Source organism: Colletes latitarsis, chromosome 6 (assembly GCF_051014445.1).
Source record: "Colletes latitarsis isolate SP2378_abdomen chromosome 6, iyColLati1, whole genome shotgun sequence".
Classification (NCBI taxonomy): Eukaryota; Metazoa; Arthropoda; class Insecta; order Hymenoptera; family Colletidae; genus Colletes; species Colletes latitarsis.
The window spans coordinates 12,070,659-12,092,338 of NC_135139.1; the positions used below are offsets into that span (position 1 = coordinate 12,070,659).

The 21,680-nt window shown below is 36.6% G+C and overlaps 1 protein-coding gene across 2 annotated transcripts in view; it reads left to right on the forward strand.

The window, feature by feature from the left end:
• Positions 1-18,513, forward strand: part of Tei (irregular chiasm C-roughest protein teiresias) — a 506,172-nt gene extending 487,659 nt beyond the window's left edge. For both annotated transcript variants that reach the window (XM_076766980.1, XM_076766981.1), the window contains exons 10-11: positions 5,357-5,535; positions 16,477-18,513. In XM_076766980.1, coding sequence (XP_076623095.1) covers positions 5,357-5,535; positions 16,477-16,710 — 413 coding nt within the window. In that variant the 3' untranslated portion in view covers positions 16,711-18,513. The remainder of the gene's footprint in view (positions 1-5,356; positions 5,536-16,476) is intronic.
• Positions 18,514-21,680: the final 3,167 nt, after the last annotated feature.

Sequence of the window (21,680 nt, forward strand, 5' to 3'; positions counted from 1 at the left end):
AAAAATCCGCAATGCGCTATCGATCGGATCTAAAATCTTCGACCGTGTAGTTTCCTATCCCTACGAAAAAAAAGAAAAAGAGAAATATCGTGGCGCGCCGAGAAACGCAGCGAATTTTTTTTTTTTTTTCTTCCTACCCGGTATCGGTCGAACGACGTAGCCGGTGAAACGGCACAGGTGGGACAGGTTTGATGGAAGGGAAACGCGGAAAGGAGACAGACAGTCCGCGTTTTCACCCTCGCCACAGAAACAAGAGGCGCGCAGCCAAGGTATTCCAGTAATTTCAGTCGTAGGAATATTCATGAGCAGCCACGGCCGAGTGTACTGTTCCGCTTCTATTCACCGTTGCAGATGGGCCAACCAGGGTCAGAAAGCTTGCTTTACGAAGCAGGAAATCCATGCAGATGAGAACGGCTAAAAGGAAGCGGGAGGGCGCACTGGCGGCAGTGATAGTTGCAACGAGGGAAAGAGAGACGAGAAATCGTCGCGGCTAACCGGCCGGGATCCACGCTTCAATTAGCTAAAGTGCAGGAACAAAGCTGCTGATACGACATCGAGTAGTTCGTCACAGTTGACAAGTCGTTCAACGATTACCCCGATAAGGGACAGGACGCTCGCCAGGATGCGTCGAAAACGCTCGTCGCTGATTCAACGGCCGCAAATGTTCGTTTTTACGCGACGTCCCTACGGCGACGGGACCCTGAAAAGGTTCCAGGCTCGCGAATACGAGTAACGGGAGACGATGTCGTACCAACGAGCCGTGTTAATTAATTAATAGGCTCTCTGTCGCGCAGTAAGCGATACGCGTGGCACGAAGTGGCTTAGGAAATGGGCGACGTAAATAGCAAAATATCGTAATGGCGTAGAGACTAGACTCGGCTTAGTTGTATTAGTCGAAGTAAGTGGCATCCACCAGGTGTTAACGTGGCTGGCTCGTTAATGAATTGGGTATTTGTTTAAGCTTGCGCAGGACGGTGAAAATAATTGGCGTCTTATTTCGATGGTGATGGCTCGTTGAAAGAATCAAAAGAATATACTTTCGTTCATTCAACGCCTCGACTTGTGGGTTTTTGCTTGCAACTTGATTCCACTTGAATTTTTAGTTTTCTACTTTTTATGGTATGCAATAGCATTTTTTTTGATAAAAGATTTAACCCCCATCTGTGAATTACGCGACTCACTTAATTGACCACCTTAATCTGGCTTTTAATAATTAAATACGTAAACAGAGAATATCTTCTATTCCAGTTGTTTTAGTTATATGTTTCATAAACAAACTAAAAAGTTAGAAAAATATTCAATTATACTCATTTTCTAAGTCTTTTATAATTTTGTAATTTCCAACCATTGTTTCCTTTAATCTAATGTAACGTGTGGCTAGCTTCCCTTTGTAAGCGTTCAGTAATGAGAAAGTGTGTGGAATTTTTGTAAAAAATGTTACAAGAACAGAAAACATTCAGAACTTTTGAGACTTAATCGATATTAATACAGATATTGAAAATGTTCCTTTCTAATGAATCCTTCTAATTGCAACGTTAAATTTCTATTATATTCTCCAATTTCGAGGATTACAAGCTTTTCAAAAGTATATATTATAGATGTATGAATGAAATACGACAATAAGTACTTCCTAAATGCATGAATAAATTATTACAGGAGATTTAATGGACACATTAAAACGCCAGATAAATTATATGCTTCTATACAAGCGTGCAAATGAATTTAATTATTATCCTTCGCATTGTCCCGTCCCGGAAGATCGATCACGAGCAATTTAGCTGCTCGAGTAATTTAAGATTCTGTCGCTATTCAATTCGACGGCGGAAACAAATTTTATTATCGATTACCAGTAAGAAAATGTAACACTTCATTAACTTTCTCCATTCGAACCACTTCTCCTCTTCTATAAAAATATTATAATCATGATTCTCTCGAAACTCAAGAGTAATTAATTTTATTTTATCCGCAAAAAAATTTACGATGACATATTTTTTATTGAAATTGGAATTATTTTTCTTCGTGCAAACGTGTGTAAGATTTTCTTTTTGTTATTTAAAATGAAAGACAAATTATTTCAAGCTGTGTGTAATATCAACATTTCTCATTATTCAGTCTTTAACCCCTTGACTTATGATTTAATTCCAAATAATTTTTCAAACGTATACTGTTTAACTTTGTTTAAATTTGTTCGTACAAGGAATGGGCACGAAACAAATAGATTTGTTTTACGAATACCTTGTGAATGTAAAAATGTGTTGATTTTAATTTATAAGGCTTGATGACGAGTGAGTGGTCTCATAATTGTGAAACTTGATATCAAGAACTTGTCATGGGTCAGACACGTCATTATATGGCAAGGGGTTAAAGAACCATTTTTAATTTTATAAAGATATTCCAAAGTTTAAGGAGATTTGACGGTATCAGGAAATAGTACAGTTCAATAAAATAAATATAAATATGCAATTTAGCAAAGTTGTAATTTATTTCGAGGGTTAAATATTATTATTCTTTATACTTTGATCTATCGCGACCCAAGCAAGCGTATGTTGCACGAAAAAATTGTGTTTTGACCAGCGTTCGAGGCGTTTTAGCGTACCGTGCAACGATCCACGTGAAACGTGCAACGATAACGTTGAAACTCGAATAAACTCCGGGCGAATCGTTATCCATTAACGCGATCCGATGAATTCGCGATTTCCGATTATATTTCCTTGCGTTACAACGCGTCTGCGGCACGGCTGTCGCCCGCAGTGACGAGAAGATATTTTGACGAGACTGGGTTGAAGCCGTTCCGGAAATCACGATCGCCTTGAGGCTTTGAAATCGAGGATCCATGGCTACAAATTGCGCGTAGGTGGACGGGCGGGCGTCGCTTTAGGCTGCAACCACATTGTCGCCCCGGCAAAGTCTAGTTTCGATCATCGAGTGTCGCGGTTGTTTGCAGAGGGATCGCGAAACTCTGTGAAACGAGTAAATCACGAGCGTCGTGTGCTGCGTCGCAAACCCTCGAGCATCCCGTCGCGACGCAATACGTGATTTAGGCCCACGTGCTCGGGTCTAAGAGAACTTCTGTCTGTGCGAGGCGAGTCGTGGTAAACAAATCACTTGAGAGTACCTTTACTAGCCATTTCCGTCGCGTAGCAGTGATATTCTTAAAGTCAGATGTCGGCCAAGTAGTTAGAGGCGCCATCGACCACCCATATTTACTTGTGGAGAATTTTGTCACGTGCAGTATATAAAAATGAGAAGCAATACAATAACATTAAAGAGCTAGAGAGTACAATGAAAAACAGAATATTTTACATAATTGAAAACAAGAGCAGTAGTACCAGTTACTAATTTTTCAATTTAATTCTCTGAGACTTTAAAAGACTGTTATATATTTATATATTTATATTAATTTTCCAGCTTCTATTACTCCTTAAGTATTTCTTAGCATTTCTTTCGTTGTATCATCAAAATTATTTAAATTTTTATTAAAAATCATAATGTTCTTATGTATAAATGCTGTAACGAAAAGGATATGCTGCGCTTCGCTATATCAGTTCTGTGCAATCACAGCAGGAATAATAAACGATTTTATTATTAATCAAGAATCAGTTTTTTTATACTTTTCCCGTCGTGACACAACATCGTGCTTACCGCGAATCGACGCTCAAAACGTTGCCGTGCGTGCGTAAACGTGAAAAATAGCCCATAAATATTTATAGAAAAAAAGCGAGCGAAAGAAAAGCGGAAAGAGAAAAAATAGCACGAGGAAACGCGAATTGTTCGGATATAAATAAATTTGTTCCACATTGGTCCGACGCACGGGATCGATATCCCGCGAATCGGATAAAATATGGTCGCACGGACGCGTTAGAACTCATCTGTTATGATAGCAGAGCCTGATTCTCGTAAAAAAAAAAATATAAACGTTATCATCGACATGTTTAAAACGAGTCAACGTTGAAATAAATTTATAAATGTACATTTGAAAATAAAGTTTGATATTGTGGTATAAAAGAATTAATTATTTGTGGTATAAATCGTTCAAAGTCATTGAAAAAGAACTACATTTTGCAATGAAATTGAACGAATATAAATATTTCCACGAACCGTGAAACAATTTAAAAACAAATTATTTAAAAACTCCAAGTATCCGCTTAAAACAGAGTTTGCATTATACGTTTTATTAAATATTTATTAAAATTGATTAAAATTTATATTTTGTAAATATTTGAGAATAATACATGGTATATTTAAAATTATATGAGTTACGATAAATTCTATTTATGAGTAATTTATTTTAAAGCCAGTTTGAAATTGAATTTAAGGGTAAAAAGTCTTGAAGAATGTCTCATTTAATATAGAAATCGTTCTTCGTTTCTACTATAAATGAGAAAACTCGTATCCAATTTAAAATGAACACTGTATTAAATTTAATGAATCTTCGTTTCTGAATTGCTCTTATAATATAATTAAAGAGAGGCTAAAATTTTGTTCTTCCCGTCGCTTTGGCGGTACTTAAAATTAAATTAATTAGACCGATGAATCGTAAATGAAACGGACGAAAATATCGGCACGATGTGGCGGTAGTAAAAACGTATTAAAAAAGAATTTAAATACGTTAAATTGCGAGTAATCCTTAAAAATGTCCATTCTCCGCGACCGCACTAAAATGCCCTCTTAAAGCGAAACCTGCATTTTCGCTGTTTGGTATGAAATCTAATTTATGCCGCCAGCATTAGCGTTGTGGTGACCCACCAATTGCGGAAAAATTGTGGTTAACCACCAATTACGAAACCTTCATTAAGTAAAACACAATTTTCTCCATATTCCCGAGAACTGTATTTCGGATGTAATTAGACGCTTAATTGCTTATAAACTCAACTTTAAATTCTACCATAGCTATTTATAAAACCACGGTTCTTAATTATTACAATTTTACTTCAAATTTCACGCTTTCTTAATAAAATAATAAAAACCGGTTTCTTAAGCTCCCAGTATTTCTTTAACTATAAAATAGAAAAAAGAAATCTGTAATGAAATTGTGAAAATTGAGAAAAGCCTATAAGCTGCAAAAATGACCTATTATTACTACTATCATAGTTTAAAATATTCACATAGTCCACATTATTAATTAATTTTCGTTTAAAGTACCAACGTGTAATTTAACGGGAATTACGGAAGGTTACGTCGTTTAGATACGCATCGAGATATTTTTGCAGTTAACAAGACGCAAAGCTCTTTGCAAGCTCGAAAGCACCAAAGTTGGGACGGGTTATGGAGACGTAGGTAGAGCGTGGATCTATGACCAAGAAAAAAGGATGACTCGGCAAGAGTTAAGCGGGTTGTTTGTAAATTTTTGTTCCAGGTCGACCTATGGTGCATCCACCTAGTCAGACGGTGACGGCGAAGGAGGGTGAACCTTTGAGCATCGTCGCCGAATTCTGTGCCGAGCCAAGATACACCAAGGTCTTCTGGGTATCCGAGGAAAACGTCTACGTGCCTGGTACACCGACCAGAGACGGGGTTCGAGCATTGGCTATCGAGGTACTTGACATTTTTTCAAATTATTAATAATGTCTGGGAGAGGATACAAAATTAATTCTCAAAGTCAGACGTTAAAGGAACTAAATCCAGATAAAATTCATACGTTTTAAAGACGTTACAAGAATAACTATTTTGGTTTATGCAATTATCAATTATCCGAAAGTAACGTTTAGATCTCAAAAAATTTCACTCGATAAAAATGTACTGTTACATTTTTTAATAATACCAAGACGAAAACTAGTATTTTATTTCTAATTATATCTTTGAGTACGGTTGAAGGAATACAGACTTTAATAGAACATTATTAGAATTATTCGTAATATAAAGCAGTCTTTTAGGAAGTGATTTTACGTGCTAAAGTAACAAGAAAATTGCCTTCGAGACTTCGCGATTAAACTCATAATTATGGGAAATATGCGAGAAAACTGAAGTTTCGTTTAACTTCTTGTTTATTACAAGAGATAGAGGTAAAATTCAATTCGTTTCAAGATTTAATTAAAACACTTTCTAAATGTTTGAAAACTACAAAAGGTCACCATTAATATCTTGTGAACCATACTATTTACCATACTTATTAAATTATTTCTCTTTACTGTATTATCTGGATACTGTAATGGGGTACCACGTGCAATAAATTATTAATATTTTAGTTTTATTTTAGAGCTCCTTGCATATATTTACTTATTCACAAGATAAGAAAATCATTACCCCTTAACAAATGCCTCCAATGCCGCCGTGTTTATTGTTATAAACTCACTATCCTATTACTCCAAAAATACATCAACGAATTTCCTCTAAAAAAAATAAATATCTTTTACACTCGATATAAAAATATTGCGTACATAATTTCTCACCGTACAAGGGATAGCGTGTACCCAAAGTAAGCTCGAAACGCTTCCAAATCGTTAAGGGTTGATAGGGAACAACATCGAACGTTCGTGTCCCTTCGACGTTGTTAAAATTTAAATTCACACGGAATAAGTTTGTTCCGTTTCGCCGTTATTGCGCCGTTAAAACTCGCGGAGGGTTATTAATTTTTCGCGCAGATGTTCCGCGCGGAATAGTTGGTAGCCAGTATTGGCATTCAAAACAGAATCTGGGTCAAAATAACTACGCCCACCGCAACACGTGCACCGAGGGTTGGTGCTTCGTCGTTCCCCGCCGAAACCCTCGCCGAGGAGCTGCTATTTCGCGAATTAATTACCAGCCCCTGCAGTCCCGAATAACAAGGGATACAGTGAGAACGAAACGGGCTGGCCGGATAAATCACGGTACCGACTGCCATCGGTTTGCCTCTTCCGACGAACGCCGCCCGGAAATTTCGTTTCTTGGGAACTTTTCGATGAAATTTTCCGCGGACCAACGCCGCCGCGCCCCCCCCCCCCCCCCCGAAGAACAAAAGTACTCGCGAGACGACGACGTCTAGATGTGTTTGCGCCCCTCGACAACGAGAACGTTCAGGGACGAAAGCAAGCACAACACCCCCTGACACGCCAACCATTTCAACCCGAAGATTGTTTGTCTGCGAAGTGCACCCTGAAAAGAACATTACGACGTTTTACGACGTTTCGCTTCCTTCGGTTGTTCCCGGCACGTCGCTCTCGCGGATGGAACAACGTACGCGCAGTGATTTGTGCACCCGCGCGTGTTTATTACGACTTCGTTGACGAATTAACACGTCGACCGCCGCGTCAGCCAGATATGAACGACGCGCGAGATTCCGCGGAGCCTCTGTTTACTCCGACATAATTCGCCAAACTTGGCAATTGAAGTAACAATTGCTGATACAACGTGAGAATGGAAACGGAAATAATAAGAAACGAAGGGGATCGAATCTCTGATCGAGAAGTTTAAATATATTATTATTATTAATCGTTTATTTAGGGGCAAAATCTTTTAATAGAAAACAGAAGTGATATGTAAAGAAATATTGAATTAAATTTTACACGAGAAAATATTATTGCTTGTATGAGGTAGTAACATAATTATTGTACGATACACTGCAAGGGTAGTTTTAGATTTCTTGGGGATTCTTCAATCATATCTATTTTTGTGTGTAAGGAGTATAATCATTTATACAATTTTAAATAGAATGATTTAAAATAAAAATTATACAAAGAAAATATTGTCTCTTATAAGAGATAGTAATGATCTCCTTTTTAAAAAAAAACAAACCTGACGAGAAATAATAATTACATCGAATAGCAACTGTCTCGAACCCATTCGAATTCTATTAAAAGAATTTTTCAGTATAATCAATAATTTAAAAAACATTTTAACATTCTTAATCTTAGGCCACTCAGTAAAATATTTAATTCTAATATTTAAAAAATTTTTTTCCTTGACTATAGTAGCTGTGTAGGTTTACGTGTCTGAATAGAGCATGCTTTCTTCTACATTGTCGGACCGGATTAGTATAATTGAACTAGTCTGACCGGGGATGTGTTCTATTCCACTTATCTGACCAGTGTGGTCTCTATTTCACTTGACAGGTGAGGCATGGTCCCAATTCTGTTTGTCTGGGAACGGTCTGAATCCACCTGTCGATCAGCTTCAAACTCTACTCGATCTGTCTGTGCAGAGATGGGATCGATCTACTTGAACCGTTACAAACGCTTTCTATTCCAATTTCCCTGCCAATTATGATACCAATTTTACCATACGAAGTGTCTCCAATTCTACGAAGTCAGTAAACGATATAAAAAGTGAGTGGAATTGAATCGAGAAAAAAATCGTATTCTAGCTTTTATGGAAGTTATGAGAAAAAGGAAATTTCCGTCCGAAAATTCACCGTGATTTCAGTCGTAAAAAAAAAACGTCTTCGAGATTTGGGGAACCGTTCGATTTTTCTTCATATATTTTGAAAAAAACCTTCACGACTTTTCTCTCTCAGGGTAGAAAGGCATTTGAGAAAATTGAATTTAAAGAAAGTATAGGGTTCAACTTTTAAAACAACCCCATAAAGTTTGTGTACGTTTACTTTTTACGAAGTTACAGCAACTCAACGAAATTTAGATCGCTTTGGGTTGGAAGAATTTTTGTCAATTGTCACTTTAAAAACGTGGACGAAAAGTTATCATTTGAAGCAACATCGAAGTACGATTAAGAAATTCATAAATACTATGGAAAATAATTTGAAAAAGTGACAATTCTCTAAATTATTAAATATATCTCCCAAAAAAAGAAAGTGATGAAAATTAAATATATTTTTTGAAAGGCCTAAAAAGGAATACTTTGACAACTACAAACCATTACTACGATCCTTTATGAAAGGCTCGTTCCAATTTAGGGGTTAATATATTAATACACGAAAAAACGAATAGTAATCATCTGACCGCGTACGTTCCATAGTCTATTGTTTCAGTCGGATACGGTCAGAAATGTTTGCTGCTTTATTTGCCTAGTCGATATAATAATTTCTGTTGTACGATTGGATCTGCTTCGTATAATACTCGTCCGGTATAATCCATATTCCACTCGACCGGTCTATTACGTCCCTTTTTCTATTTATCCGATCAGAGACAATCCCTATTTCTCTTATATCGAAAATTCTCGCGTGTTCGACGAGACAGTACGGTCAGCGTTTCTCGAGGAAGTAATTTAAGTCTTTCAATCTCCAGCCCGCGAAATTCGTTCCCTTACGACGTCTCGTATCTGCAAAATGGTTTACGACAGAGACCACGAAAATACTGTCGCACCTTTCCATATATCACAGCGAAATCGGCATTCGTTGTTCGCTGGAACCGACGGTGGCCGTGATTAATCTTCATTCGCGGAAACAATATTCCCGTCGATTCGGACAAACCTGCTCGAGCGAACATGTCCGCCGGGAAACGGAATACCAGTAATGATTCTTAAAATGAACATCGCTCCGGGGTTGGTCGGTTCATGTTTCGTACAGCCGAGTCGAAATTCAACAACCATCGTTCGTACATTCTCCCTTAAAAGAATTAAAACAATATTTCTTTCCGTTAAATCCATAAACATTAATCAAGATATATAAATTATATAACATCGAAACAACTTTATTGTAATTATTTTAATTTAATCAGAATTTAATGTATCCGACTATACACGTTCATCGTATACTATTATGTTATTAAATTGTTGGCGAGAATTGAATAGAAACGTTCAATTTACGAATCATGAGTTCATTTTTAGAATCATCGCGAGCTTACATAATTAAGTACTCCAAGAACAGTTCCGATGAAATCCGTAATTTCTCCCATGGAAAAAAGAAATCGATGGAGGAAAACAGGATACAATTGTCTTCTGTTGAACGAATTAAGAACATTCCCGCGCGGAACAAAGGAGATTAAAAGTTAATAAAAACAAACGCGTAGCACAGGTGCATTAACAAATCCCTCTAAAGCTACGTTGGATTCTTTCCTTTCGCCTTCTCCTTCTCTCGGTTTCACGCGCTTCGCCGTTATTCCTGATTCTTCGACAAAAAAAAGGAAAGAAACAAGAAAAAAAGGAAACGGTTAATCCGTCTTTTGTGCGGTCATCTACTCTCCGGACCCTGTCTGTCGGAAGAAGAAAAAAGAAGAAACGGACGAGATGCTCGTAGGAAAATGAAATAAGCGCTTGTGCTCGCGTATGAATTCGGTATTCGCGTTTTATTTCTTCTTCTCTCGTATTTTCACGGTACGCAACAAGCATTCCTGTATCTCAGCGGCTGCGGGGCTCCCGTTTCATTCCCTTTTTCGCGTTGCTCCGTCGACAAGAAATCACGCTTCGGTCGTTCGCGCTGAGACCGTCTGTCTAACTGGCTGTCGCACAGTGGTGCCGTTCCCCGAAAAGCGGTAATAAGTCATTTTTTAAAAAGTATACCCATAGTGAAAAATTTATTCACATATATTTAACTGGACATATGGGTCATAGTTTGGCACAATTTTTTTAACGATTTGTTAATTTTGGAAACGACTAGACGGTTCTGAAGTGGCCAATGTCAAAATCGTCCGAAACTAAATTCGTCGTCTATAAGTGTGTTGTTTCTTGAAATTAAATGATGAGCGATGAAATCAAGTTTACTTAGTATGTACTTGAATTGTAGCAAATTACATTTTTATATCTATGATAGTTTTTGAGTTATGCCTATTTGAATGTTTTGAATTTTCATTCCATTTTTTAATTAGGAGTGAAGCGAGATGAAGCTTTCGTTTTAGTCTCATTTTAAAGACTGATGTCTTGCCTTCATTCCTAAACAATAATTGACCTTGAAATCTCTTCCACTACCCCACCTACACAAAAATTATTTATACCACATAATGCGTCCCTTTAAATAAAACAACTTTTGTAAAAACATTTTTTTGATATCTTCAATACCTCGTAAGATATTGCATGTGATCAGTCAGAAAACGTTTTCATTTTACGATAAAAATATAATTCTACCATCGAGGAGGCGAAATTGTTGTTGTCGCGAAGCTACGGATTCGTCAACTTGCCTTCCCGAGGCTCGAGGGTCTACGAAGTTAAGCTGCACTTCCAGCGGCTGCTTCTTCGTTGACCTTGTTTCGGGGAGGTCTCCGTTTCCCGTTTGTCTTTACGACCACTCCTGCGTCTCTTGGAAATAAAGAAACGCAGCCCAACGGACACTGACGAATCGCTCGTGTTCCTTAAACGAACGTTATTACTGTGTTCCGTCCGTAATTAAAATAAAATTAAAGTTCACCGATCTAAAATTTGTGTACCTCTCTTTTTATTTCTTAATTATATCCTCTTTGTTCCATAATCGTGTAGACCTAGATCCAACTTGTATTTTCAGAAACTAACACTTGCAGTTAATAAAAACGATATATAAAATTGTTACGTAAAGCGACAGACGTGTAACTACACCATGAATTCGGTCACGCGTTAATGAAAGTTGCCAAAAAATCACTGTTGCAAGAATGAAAAGGCGCTTTAAAGAAGCTGGGCTGTGCGATCGAATTGCTACGAAAAAAGCAGTTTCTATGGAAAGAAAATCAATTGAAACGTTTCCAGTTGGCTAAACTACGCGAGCAGTCGTTAAATGAATGGAATAAAGTTCTTTCGTCCGAGTTTCAAGTTTTTAGAAGCAACCGACGAAATTATGTGCAACGTTCTGCCAAGGAAAAAATGCTTCTGGATTATATCCTACAGTTCAAGCATGAATTAAAACGTTTCGTGCCACAGGAGGTTAGAGATTCGATCGGAATCGATAGTATTGTGAAAAATGAAGAATACAAATATTTCGATCTACTTGAAAATAGAAAATTTATTTAAAAATCGAAGAACGTTACAAGGATAGATTTTAAGTTTACATAATAATTGCACCAGCATGACGTAAAAGCAACGTGACACGAAACGTGTTAATTGTTTTTGAACGACCTATTGTTGCTCGAAGGCGAGACGCAGACTAGAATGGAGAGAAGTCATTCTGAAGAGTAAGTGTTTATATAGATGTACAAGTTGTATTAAATAGACTGTGCCTTAAAGACGCGTCTTCGGAAAACAAGAACGATTTAACGTTCGACCAAACAAATTTATTTTATTTTTTAACCTTTCAACTCTCGATGTTTGATGAGAGTAGCATCTCAATTTGCTTTTACAATCATCTAAGAAAGAGGCTGGTAATATATTTCAAAAAGGACGTGAACTTGTATACGTATAAAATAAAACAAAATGGGATTATAGTTTTTACAAGATGAAATAGAGAATAGCAATTAAAGGAGTACAACTTTATACTATAAAAAGTAGGAAAGAATTTCGGAAAAGGAAAAATAAAAATATAGAGAAAAATTGACAAACTTCACAGAAAAAGTTTACTTAAGACTGTACTATTACACTTCGCTTTTTTGAAAGTATTGTATAGAATGAATGTGCTCATAAATATGAACGACGTTCAGGGTTGTAACAATATAAGAATACATAAAATTCTTCTAGATTATGACGTAATAAAAAAACAACTCACGGCACGAATTTTTATGAGATAAATAAAAGTCAAACATATTGTTAAAATGCAAAGAAAATAAAATTAATTTCTGGCAGGAGAAGTTAGCAAGAAGAACGTTGATAATAAGAAAGAATACAACAATAATAAATGAAATTGCATTTGTTATACCTTAAATGCCAAATGTATCTTAACTAACAGATTAATTTTTAAATCCGAAATTTGCACAATATTCATAAACCTCACAAAATCTCTATGTAAATGTACGACGAGCTATGGTCATAAAAATACAAAGCTGGTGCGCTAAGGTATGCACTTAAGGTATGAGCATTAGGGAAACGTATTATCTTAATAACACCCGTTCATTTATCTTGTTTAATTTAAAAAATCACCGACACTACAGTACTGGCGTAAGGATGTGTATTCGGTGCATTAAATGTTATTAGTACTGCCGTATTTCTGGAATATAATTCTGAAAGTACATACGTAGGAATAATTAACCTGTGGAGCAACCAGTACTTCAGTCATAACAAACAGTAAATTTCTTCTGACAAATTCCACCTTGCTCGTAAAACGTTTCAATTTCGACGTTTGCGTTTAAACATGAAATTACTTATTCGTACGAAAGGGTTTTCTTTTCGAACAAGAACTACACCTGCAATTGCGTGTATCATCATCGCCTGAAAATTCTCGAAACATCTGTAAGAGATATTAATTGCGTCATCTAAATTCCATGTTTGAAGACTATTTTACTCTATAAAATTTAATCACTGGAGTATTCTACACAAGTAAAAAATTTAAAAGAAATTATATGCTTCAATAAACATTGATTTTCAGAATTCTGACTCCAAGATATAACTATTTGACTTTCTCTAAATACTCATTGTCACGAAACGTAGAAGTTCGTAAACAATATATGCAATACAATGAAAAATCAACCGGAACTATTACTATGAACTAACGCAATAACGTAAATTGAATGTATTTTAAACTGGAAAAGTTTGCGGATCCGCATTTATTAAAACTATTTCTCGGCGGATAGGTACGCGAAATATACCTGTAAATTTTCAGACACCACTTTCGAATCGCCTTGTGTAAAGACACCGACAAAAGACAAATAAAAGTAACGAAGGCAAATTTCCACGTCTTATCCTGTTTTCGCTTACTTGAATTTCCCAGCAATTTCCGTTGAATTCTTCCGAATAACGTCTCCTCTTTCCTATGATCGTCGAATAAACCATCGAATTTCGTAATTTTAAAGGCTATTCTAAATTCTAAACCCCGAATACCTTAATACACATCCATGGAAGAATTACGTTTGCGTAATTGAATCGAGCCCAGCACTGTTCGATGTTGCTCTTTCCGGTGATATTTCGTCTCACAATTCGGAGCAGACGTCGTCGAAAGTTTCGCGAATTTTTCGCATGCAAGGAGTCGTAGTTTCTTGCTCCATTTAACTTCGCGTTTCACCCTTGCTGTTTCTCAGTTTTTCCGACGCGCCTCTCTTCTTCCCTTAACTCCTTGTCTTTTCCATTCGCGATTCTTTCCCATTTCTCATCCTTGTCGCACCTTTACCCCTTTCTTCATTCTCTTTATATTTAACAATATGCATTGGCATTTCGCTTTTCTTTTTCATTAGCTTCAGAATATATTGTATTTTCTGTTATAATATCTCGAATCCCCCATTGATCAAAAGAATTTATTTTCTGGATTCTTTTTTCCCATTATTAAGCCCAAGAACCTCTGATGAAAGTATTCGCATAAAATAAAAATAACGATCATTACTAGAGAATAAATATTTTTTGGAATATCTATTTCGTTGTACAGTGCGTTATAAGAATAATTTTTGTTTCAAGTAATCAACGTCAATATAGTGCAATTCTTCCGTAAAACATTTTCTTAGATCCATTAGTCCACTGTCACTGTATAATTTCGATAGAGGTTATATGTATACACATTAACACAATGTATAATAATAATTTAATAGAACATTTACTGCAACATCAACCAACAGTCCTCCCCCCCCCCCATTGTTGTTATTATAATTGGTACAGTAATTTTTAAGTTCACTGATGTCGTCGATTATAAAATCACTGGTTTGGAACTAGACTGGTTTAAAATTATCCCGAACGTTTAAGAAAGTTAAAGTAGAAATAGAAGACAGTTCTGAGAAAGAATGAGTGAGTAATAAAAGACTAGTTGGAGGATAAAAACTGATGGAAATCAGGAGTGATACGGACAATTGAAGCGGGAACATAGGACGACGCAAGAAGTTTTCAGTTTCACGCGAAAGTTTAAACGTAAGAACCTAAGCGGAATCGCAGTAGATAAGAGAGACAGTCGAATCGACGTTATCGAGTAGAGAGTTAATGAGCATTACGAGATAAAAACATTCCTGGCAAGTCGAACAGCTTCCGAACGGGAATCTGTCGCTTTAAAGCATTAAATTCCAAAATCAGTTCGAACTATGTTTAAATGAGTTTAAAGACCTAAGTTCGACGCTGTCTCTACGACATTAATACTTTTTATACGATCGTATATTTATTATTGTATTTGATATTTATTTTTAGGGACGTCTTTCAACTTTGATGACTAACAAATTTACTTCGTGTACACGACACGATCGAATACGTAATTTTCATTTGTTTCGAGGACACCAAAATACATTTGACCAAAACAAATTATCGAGTAAAAACAATGTAGTTAGTTATAATCATTGATTTATGGTCATCTTTATCATATCAGATTATCCATAAAAATGGATTCTAAGAAAACAGAATATGCTTTGTATACGAATGATTGTAAAAATCATTATTTTTTTGACTTGATAAGTGAATTTTAAATTTCAAACATTTAGGTTTGACATAGTTTTCCCTCGAGATACAGAATTGGATTTACTTCAGAACGTACGTTAGATCGAAAGAACTGAAATCAATACCACTTGAATTTTTGTAATGCAATCTAAAGTTTTGTCCCCTTAACTTCGATCCAAGTTTCCGAAAGCCAATCCCACAGACAGCACAGAAGGAGTACCGAAGTTCCATTGTATCATACTTTTGAAATAACCAACAAAGTATAATGGAACATTTTTCATGGATACGATAAAAAGAAGAACTTGAGAAAATTTATTTATATAGAAAGCATTATCAATAATAATTATTAAAACACACTGAAATTAACTGGTACGAATTGAACGTCTCTGTCGACACAAATTTACTCGAGAAACCTTACACATTTGGGAAACAAAAAACGCTTGAGCAAACAAATAACATATTTCATTTTAATTACTATATAAATAAAGTTAATCAAGTGTGGACGGTAACAAAAAAGAATCGCATTTTTTAATAACGTGGCACGATATAACGGAGAAATTTTACTTTAGAGAGTTCAAAATAAAAAGGGTTGATTAAAAGGTTGGAAAATATTTTATGAATTCTCATAATGCAGACAGAAAAGTGGAATTTCGACTGAAATTTGTTTCGTCATACTTTGCATGCACCAGTTAAATAGAATATGTTTTTGCACATTTTAATTAGATGATATGATATTTACTTAGTGAGACAATATTACACGTTAATTACTCGTAAGTCTTTGCAAATATGAGAACTCCGATATTTTTTAAAAATTTTACTAACAATATTAAAATATGAAAAGAACGAATTGGGTAATAAGAAAAGTATACAGAATGAATTTTTGAATTAAAATACATCAAAATGTGTATTTACATAACTTTCACTGCCCACTAAACTGAAACAAATTTTGGGTTATGTAGCTTACAATGGTCTAAAATCAAAATTGTACTTTTGCAGAATATTACACGGTTTTGATCTAGCAGTGAACGTGTTAAATGAAATATAGAAAAGGGTACATCGGCACCTAGTTGTCGATGCAAAGGTTTAATGGCTCTCGTCGAAAAAACCAGAAAATCGATGCGTGTTGCTCGCATACCGCGCGTACATAAACATCCCCAGTCTATCGACGATTATCGAGTTTGTCAATGACCCACGTTTTCCTGTTTACTCTTCCAGGACGGCGGCACGGAGTCCTGTTACAGGGCGGTCCTGAGCTTCGACACGATCCAATGGTCGCACGCCGGCGAATGGTTGCTGCTGGTACGCTCGTCGGAAGGGATCACGGACGCTTCCGTTCTGTTGAACGTGACACGAGCCTCCGAGTATAGTCACGCTCACTTCCGGTCAGCGAGCCTCGCTTGCCTGTCGCTTTGTCTGGCTCTGATCATCCTGCAGAATCACCGTCGCTGAGGACCGAGGCTACAGCTTGCTCGACGAACGCTCTTTCACGGAACGAACAAGAGGATCGAACGCAGTCAGCTTCCCAAATGCGTCACGGTGGAGAGGGTTGAGGTGGGAGGAATGTAGTTCCGTCAGTATTTCCGAAATCTCGACGATTGTAAATAATATATAAAAGAAGCCAAAAGAGTAAAACAAAAAAAAAAGAAAGAAAGAAAACTATACGACAGAAACGAATATTACTCTAGGACGTCGAACTTAAACGCGACCGGAGCCTTTTGTCGACGATAATCCGGCCTCGACGTTCCCTGATCGTGGATCTCGTCGCGAGATCTTTTGGATACTCTCGTCCTAGGGGTTTTTTTTCTAGCGCATAGACGACGATAAGCATAGATGATCGAATCGAGGTAGCGACCGTGCATGTTTGTTTACTTCGGTATCTGCGTTCAGTTTCGTTATTGGCAGCCTTTATTCACGAAGAACCGGACGTACCGCGGGGGCGACTTTTTATCCGAGTGTACCGCGAATTGTCTTTCCCTTTGCCTCGGGTCGGCGGAAATCGCGGCTGTTGGTCGCGGAAGATGGATCGTTGCGCGATGCGAGAAGGGTTTGCGAACTGACTGGCGTGCCTTCGACGTTCGAACAACATTTCCGTGGCTGTTCGAGCGTGGGTAAGTCGCGAGAGAGAGAGAGTAATGGCGTTACGCGGGGCACGTGTAAATATTTGTATAGTTTATTTGTAAGGTAACGACGACGTGCTGCGACGGTAGAAGCCCGTGGAGCCGGTGTGCGCCGAACAGGAGACCAATTTTTCATTCGAGTTTCGCTGAACCGACGGGGCGTTGCGAGACAAACGAAAACCGTTCTCTGTTGGACAGAGAAACGGAAAGAACGAACTTAATAAGATGGGTGATAAAAAGAAAAAAACAAACAAACAAACGCCACGTGTGTCACGGCGTAGCGACACCAAAGAGGAAAAAAGAGAGACGAGTAAAGATACAAAAAAAAAAGTATTCCCGAAAGAAAATAGGAAGATTAAAAAGTACATTGTTGTATATTATTTTAGGTAAGTAGTACTAAATAGCGTGTATATAGTGATTGTAAGTGCATAGGCTATCGTTACACCGAGGGCTATGTATGACGAATTATACAGTGACGCTGTTAGAGATATATTTATTATTCGTTGATATATTTTTATAAAGTTTTATTTAGCCATAAGTTCTCATTCGCCTTCTCCGGATGTCGTGTATTGATTATCGTTAATTTCGCTCTTCGAGGAACGAGAAAGGCGAAGAAGAGGCTTTTCTGTTCGAACGTTTCAACGAGGATCGTTACAATAACGCCGCTCTACGCATCCCCCTCCCGACGACGAACGTCCTGAAAGAATTTAATATTTGACGGTGGCTGTATTCGTAACGGAGGGAAAACAGATGAATAGAATAATCGCGAAAAGCGTGTCCATCGTTGTCCTCCATGAATTAATTAATATAATCGTAGCGTCTCGTTTCGATCGTTCCAGTTCCTTCGGGTATGAATATCGTTGCGTCAAAGTTTCGTGAACAACGCGGTGGTTCCTAATTTTTCTAACGCGTACCGGCTGCGATGCGTAGCTTCGTTCGACCGTTCGCCTAATTTGCACCGGAGGTCGGTATTGCTCATAGACACGAGACGAAATTACCTGGTAATCCTTTGATGTATCATTTAGTCTACACGATAGATCAGACGTCTCCGTTTTGTTTCGTTTACTTTGTCGAATTGCTTAGGTGTTACAAATAAGCAACGTGATGTAATCGTTGTACCCCATGACGCCTAAAAGTCCAATAAATGATATTTACAATATTCACGTGTAATCAAGCTCATTTATCGATTGTCATTTTACTCCTTACAGCTTTTACCATGTCTCGAATTTAAAATTACTTCGAAAATTACTTGATGAGTTTCGCGTGTCAATTTTAATAAAACATTGCAGGATAGTTTATTAAATCATCCTAAAAATATCGCGGTATTTTGAATGGTGCTAGGCAGTCTTCTCCGAAAATTAATTGCAAGAAAATGAATGCAAGTTTAGGCAAAAAAGAAAAATTTTCTTCACTCATAGGTATAATAGCGAATTTTATAAATAAAGATATCGTAGTTTTCTTAGACATAGTTATTCTTAAAATCTGTAAAAGAGAAATTAGAATATTATTGTAACATGGTACCATTTTTCAGTGAAAAAATAGAAGCTGTTTCAGTACTTTCACGGAAAATAGAGTTTTTAAAAAATTCATTGAAAGTTCGGTTCGAAATTAAATTCGAAAATCCTAATTTAAGCTATGGCTGTAAAGTGAAAATATAATAGGAAACTGAAAAGATCACTTTTAAACTTCTAAAAAATTTGAAATTCGGTTATTAATTCATACGTCGTTTAATGGCTTCTGGCAGCGCAGTACGATGTTCTAAAAATTGCATCAGCCTCATCTTGCTCGGAAAAAACCACGTTTTCACTTATTTTTTTATGATAAAAAGAACATTAAAAAGCCAAACTCAAGAAAGATTATTCTTTCGAAAAATATAATTTAAAAAATCGATTTTTCGACTGCCTAGACCTATTATCTAAGTTGTCTTAAATGTACAATACTACGAATTCTCGCTAAAACAGAATACTTTTGCGTTTTTTCCATTGTGTAAAATATGAAGCTTTAAAATCAACGTTACTTATTAAACAAAAAAAGAAAAAGAAGAAACAATATTCCATTATAATAAATTTAATTAAAGCTACATAATTAAAGTGCAGCGGACCGTTTCACGTATGCAAAAGTGATTTGAAATCCATAGATTGTTAACGCAAAATCATTTTGCGTTCAAGTTTCTTTCGACCATGCAAATTGTGTCTTTAAAATAATAGAAAATCAATGTTGCAGTCTTTATTTTACCGTGTGCAGACGGAAGGGGAACGAAAAGTAGACAAATTGCTTTCACAAAGAAATCACGCAGCTCCCTTCGGCTGTAGTACTCGGTTTCTCAGTCATTTTCTCTGTAATCGTTCTTGTCGATGCTTCGAACGTGGCATTTAAGAACCCCACTGTTATTCATTGCTTCTTACTTTAACGTCTTTCTTCCGACGTTTCGTCGAATGGCTACAGCTTAATAAGCAACGAAGGGAACGTGTAACTAATACAAGTCACGAACCTCTTGAAAACGAAGTAAGGTAAGTGCACCTAATTTTAACAATAACTTCATTTAATCTAGTTATTCGTTCGTTCGTTTAATAGTTCAATAAAAGCATATTGTTTTTCATTTCTAGCGAACAATATACTACAAATTGATTGTTATTGGTGACACTATAATTATTATTTCGTGCATGGCAACCCAATAAAATTGCAAACAAGCGACAACGTTCGTAACAGAACAAATGTTAATAAAACGGTTATTATATTTTTGATTACAGTGTCAAATACTCGTACATTGACTGACATCTATATTCGAACATCCATCACGTTGTATATTTTTTTTATTTGCGTCAAACCTGTACAATTTTTTTCTACATGGATATGTTTAAAGAAAAACATTTTGCCGGAGCTCTAAAATAAATTCTACGATCGGAAGGAACTATCGAGATTAAAAATGGACACTTTGAATCATTTTACCGACTTCCACGTTTCCTTTATGTTTTATAGAAAGAAAAATAAAGTAGTCTCTTTTCATTGTATATGTTTTAAAATCGTCTCGTACATTTTGGTCACCCATTTTCATAGGATCACCTAAGAACAGTTAGGCCAACGAAAAAATGATTTAAGCCTAAAAACGTGGTCGGTGCTCGGAAGGCAGGCGTACGTTTAAACGTTCATATCAATAAAGGTAACTACCTCGTTCGCCGGAAGATTGTTCCTAGCGACCAAGAAAACTCACGAAAATGAAGAATAAAACCGACCAACGACGGGAGTAATAAAAGTAACGAGACCCGGTACGCTGTTGCGAACATGCTAATAGAGTCACGTGAAGTGGCTGTGAAATACTCGCTGTTACGCAACCGTACATTTCTTTGCTTAAACGCAACAAGGTTTCCCCGGCGAAGAAAAGCAAGCCCGAAAAGAAAGAACGTCGGAAACTCGCATTCGCCAGCTCCTTTCGTCGCGCGAGGCACAGACGAAGTCGTTGTTCCGCAAAGTAGTCAAGAAACAGCCTTTTCACCTTCGCTTGTTCGCGAAATTTCAAGAAGCCAAAGAAGATCGCTGGCGTTGAAGAAGCTTTTGAACTTGATATAACAACGAAGGGACCCGTTCGCGATCGATTTCTCCGATGCCAATGAGAATCACCCTCTGCACAAACCCACCCTCCATTAATAACCCCGACAGACATCAAAGAGCACCTCAAGAATTAACTTATTCCCGAAGAGAGCAACTCTCGTTCGTAAAAATACAATTAATTTGTCGATCTACCGAGAGGAAATTGAATGGCAAACCCCACAGGTGCTTGAAACGGTGGTTTTCACGCTTTTTGGAGGGTTTCCCCCGAAACAAAACGAAACTTTTTATTTCTCTTTCTTTATTTCTTTGAATCTTTAAATTTTGAGAAATTTAGGTGTAATTATATTTTTTAATATTGAGCGAACAAATTACATTTTATGACATTGGACAAATTGCATTTTTACAAACTCCCTTAATAGAAAACAATGCTAAATAAACAAATTTTAACTTATCCAATTACTCTTGTGAGAATTAGCAATTTGTTGTATGTCTCGTAAGATACTCTATGCAAAATTTTTAATGTGTCGTTTCGATTCCATATTTTTCAAACTTCGATACGAATAAAAAAATACTTCCCTGAAATATTAAATCTAATTAAAATTAAAGAATTGAAGAACGAAGACACTTCGTACTCTCTGAAACGTAGAAAAATCGGAAAGTATAGAATACGATTAATTTTTCGTATTTCGAAAAAACTACTATAAACAATCAACTAGCTAATCTCTTAATAGCGACTGTCTACTACCAAGCACA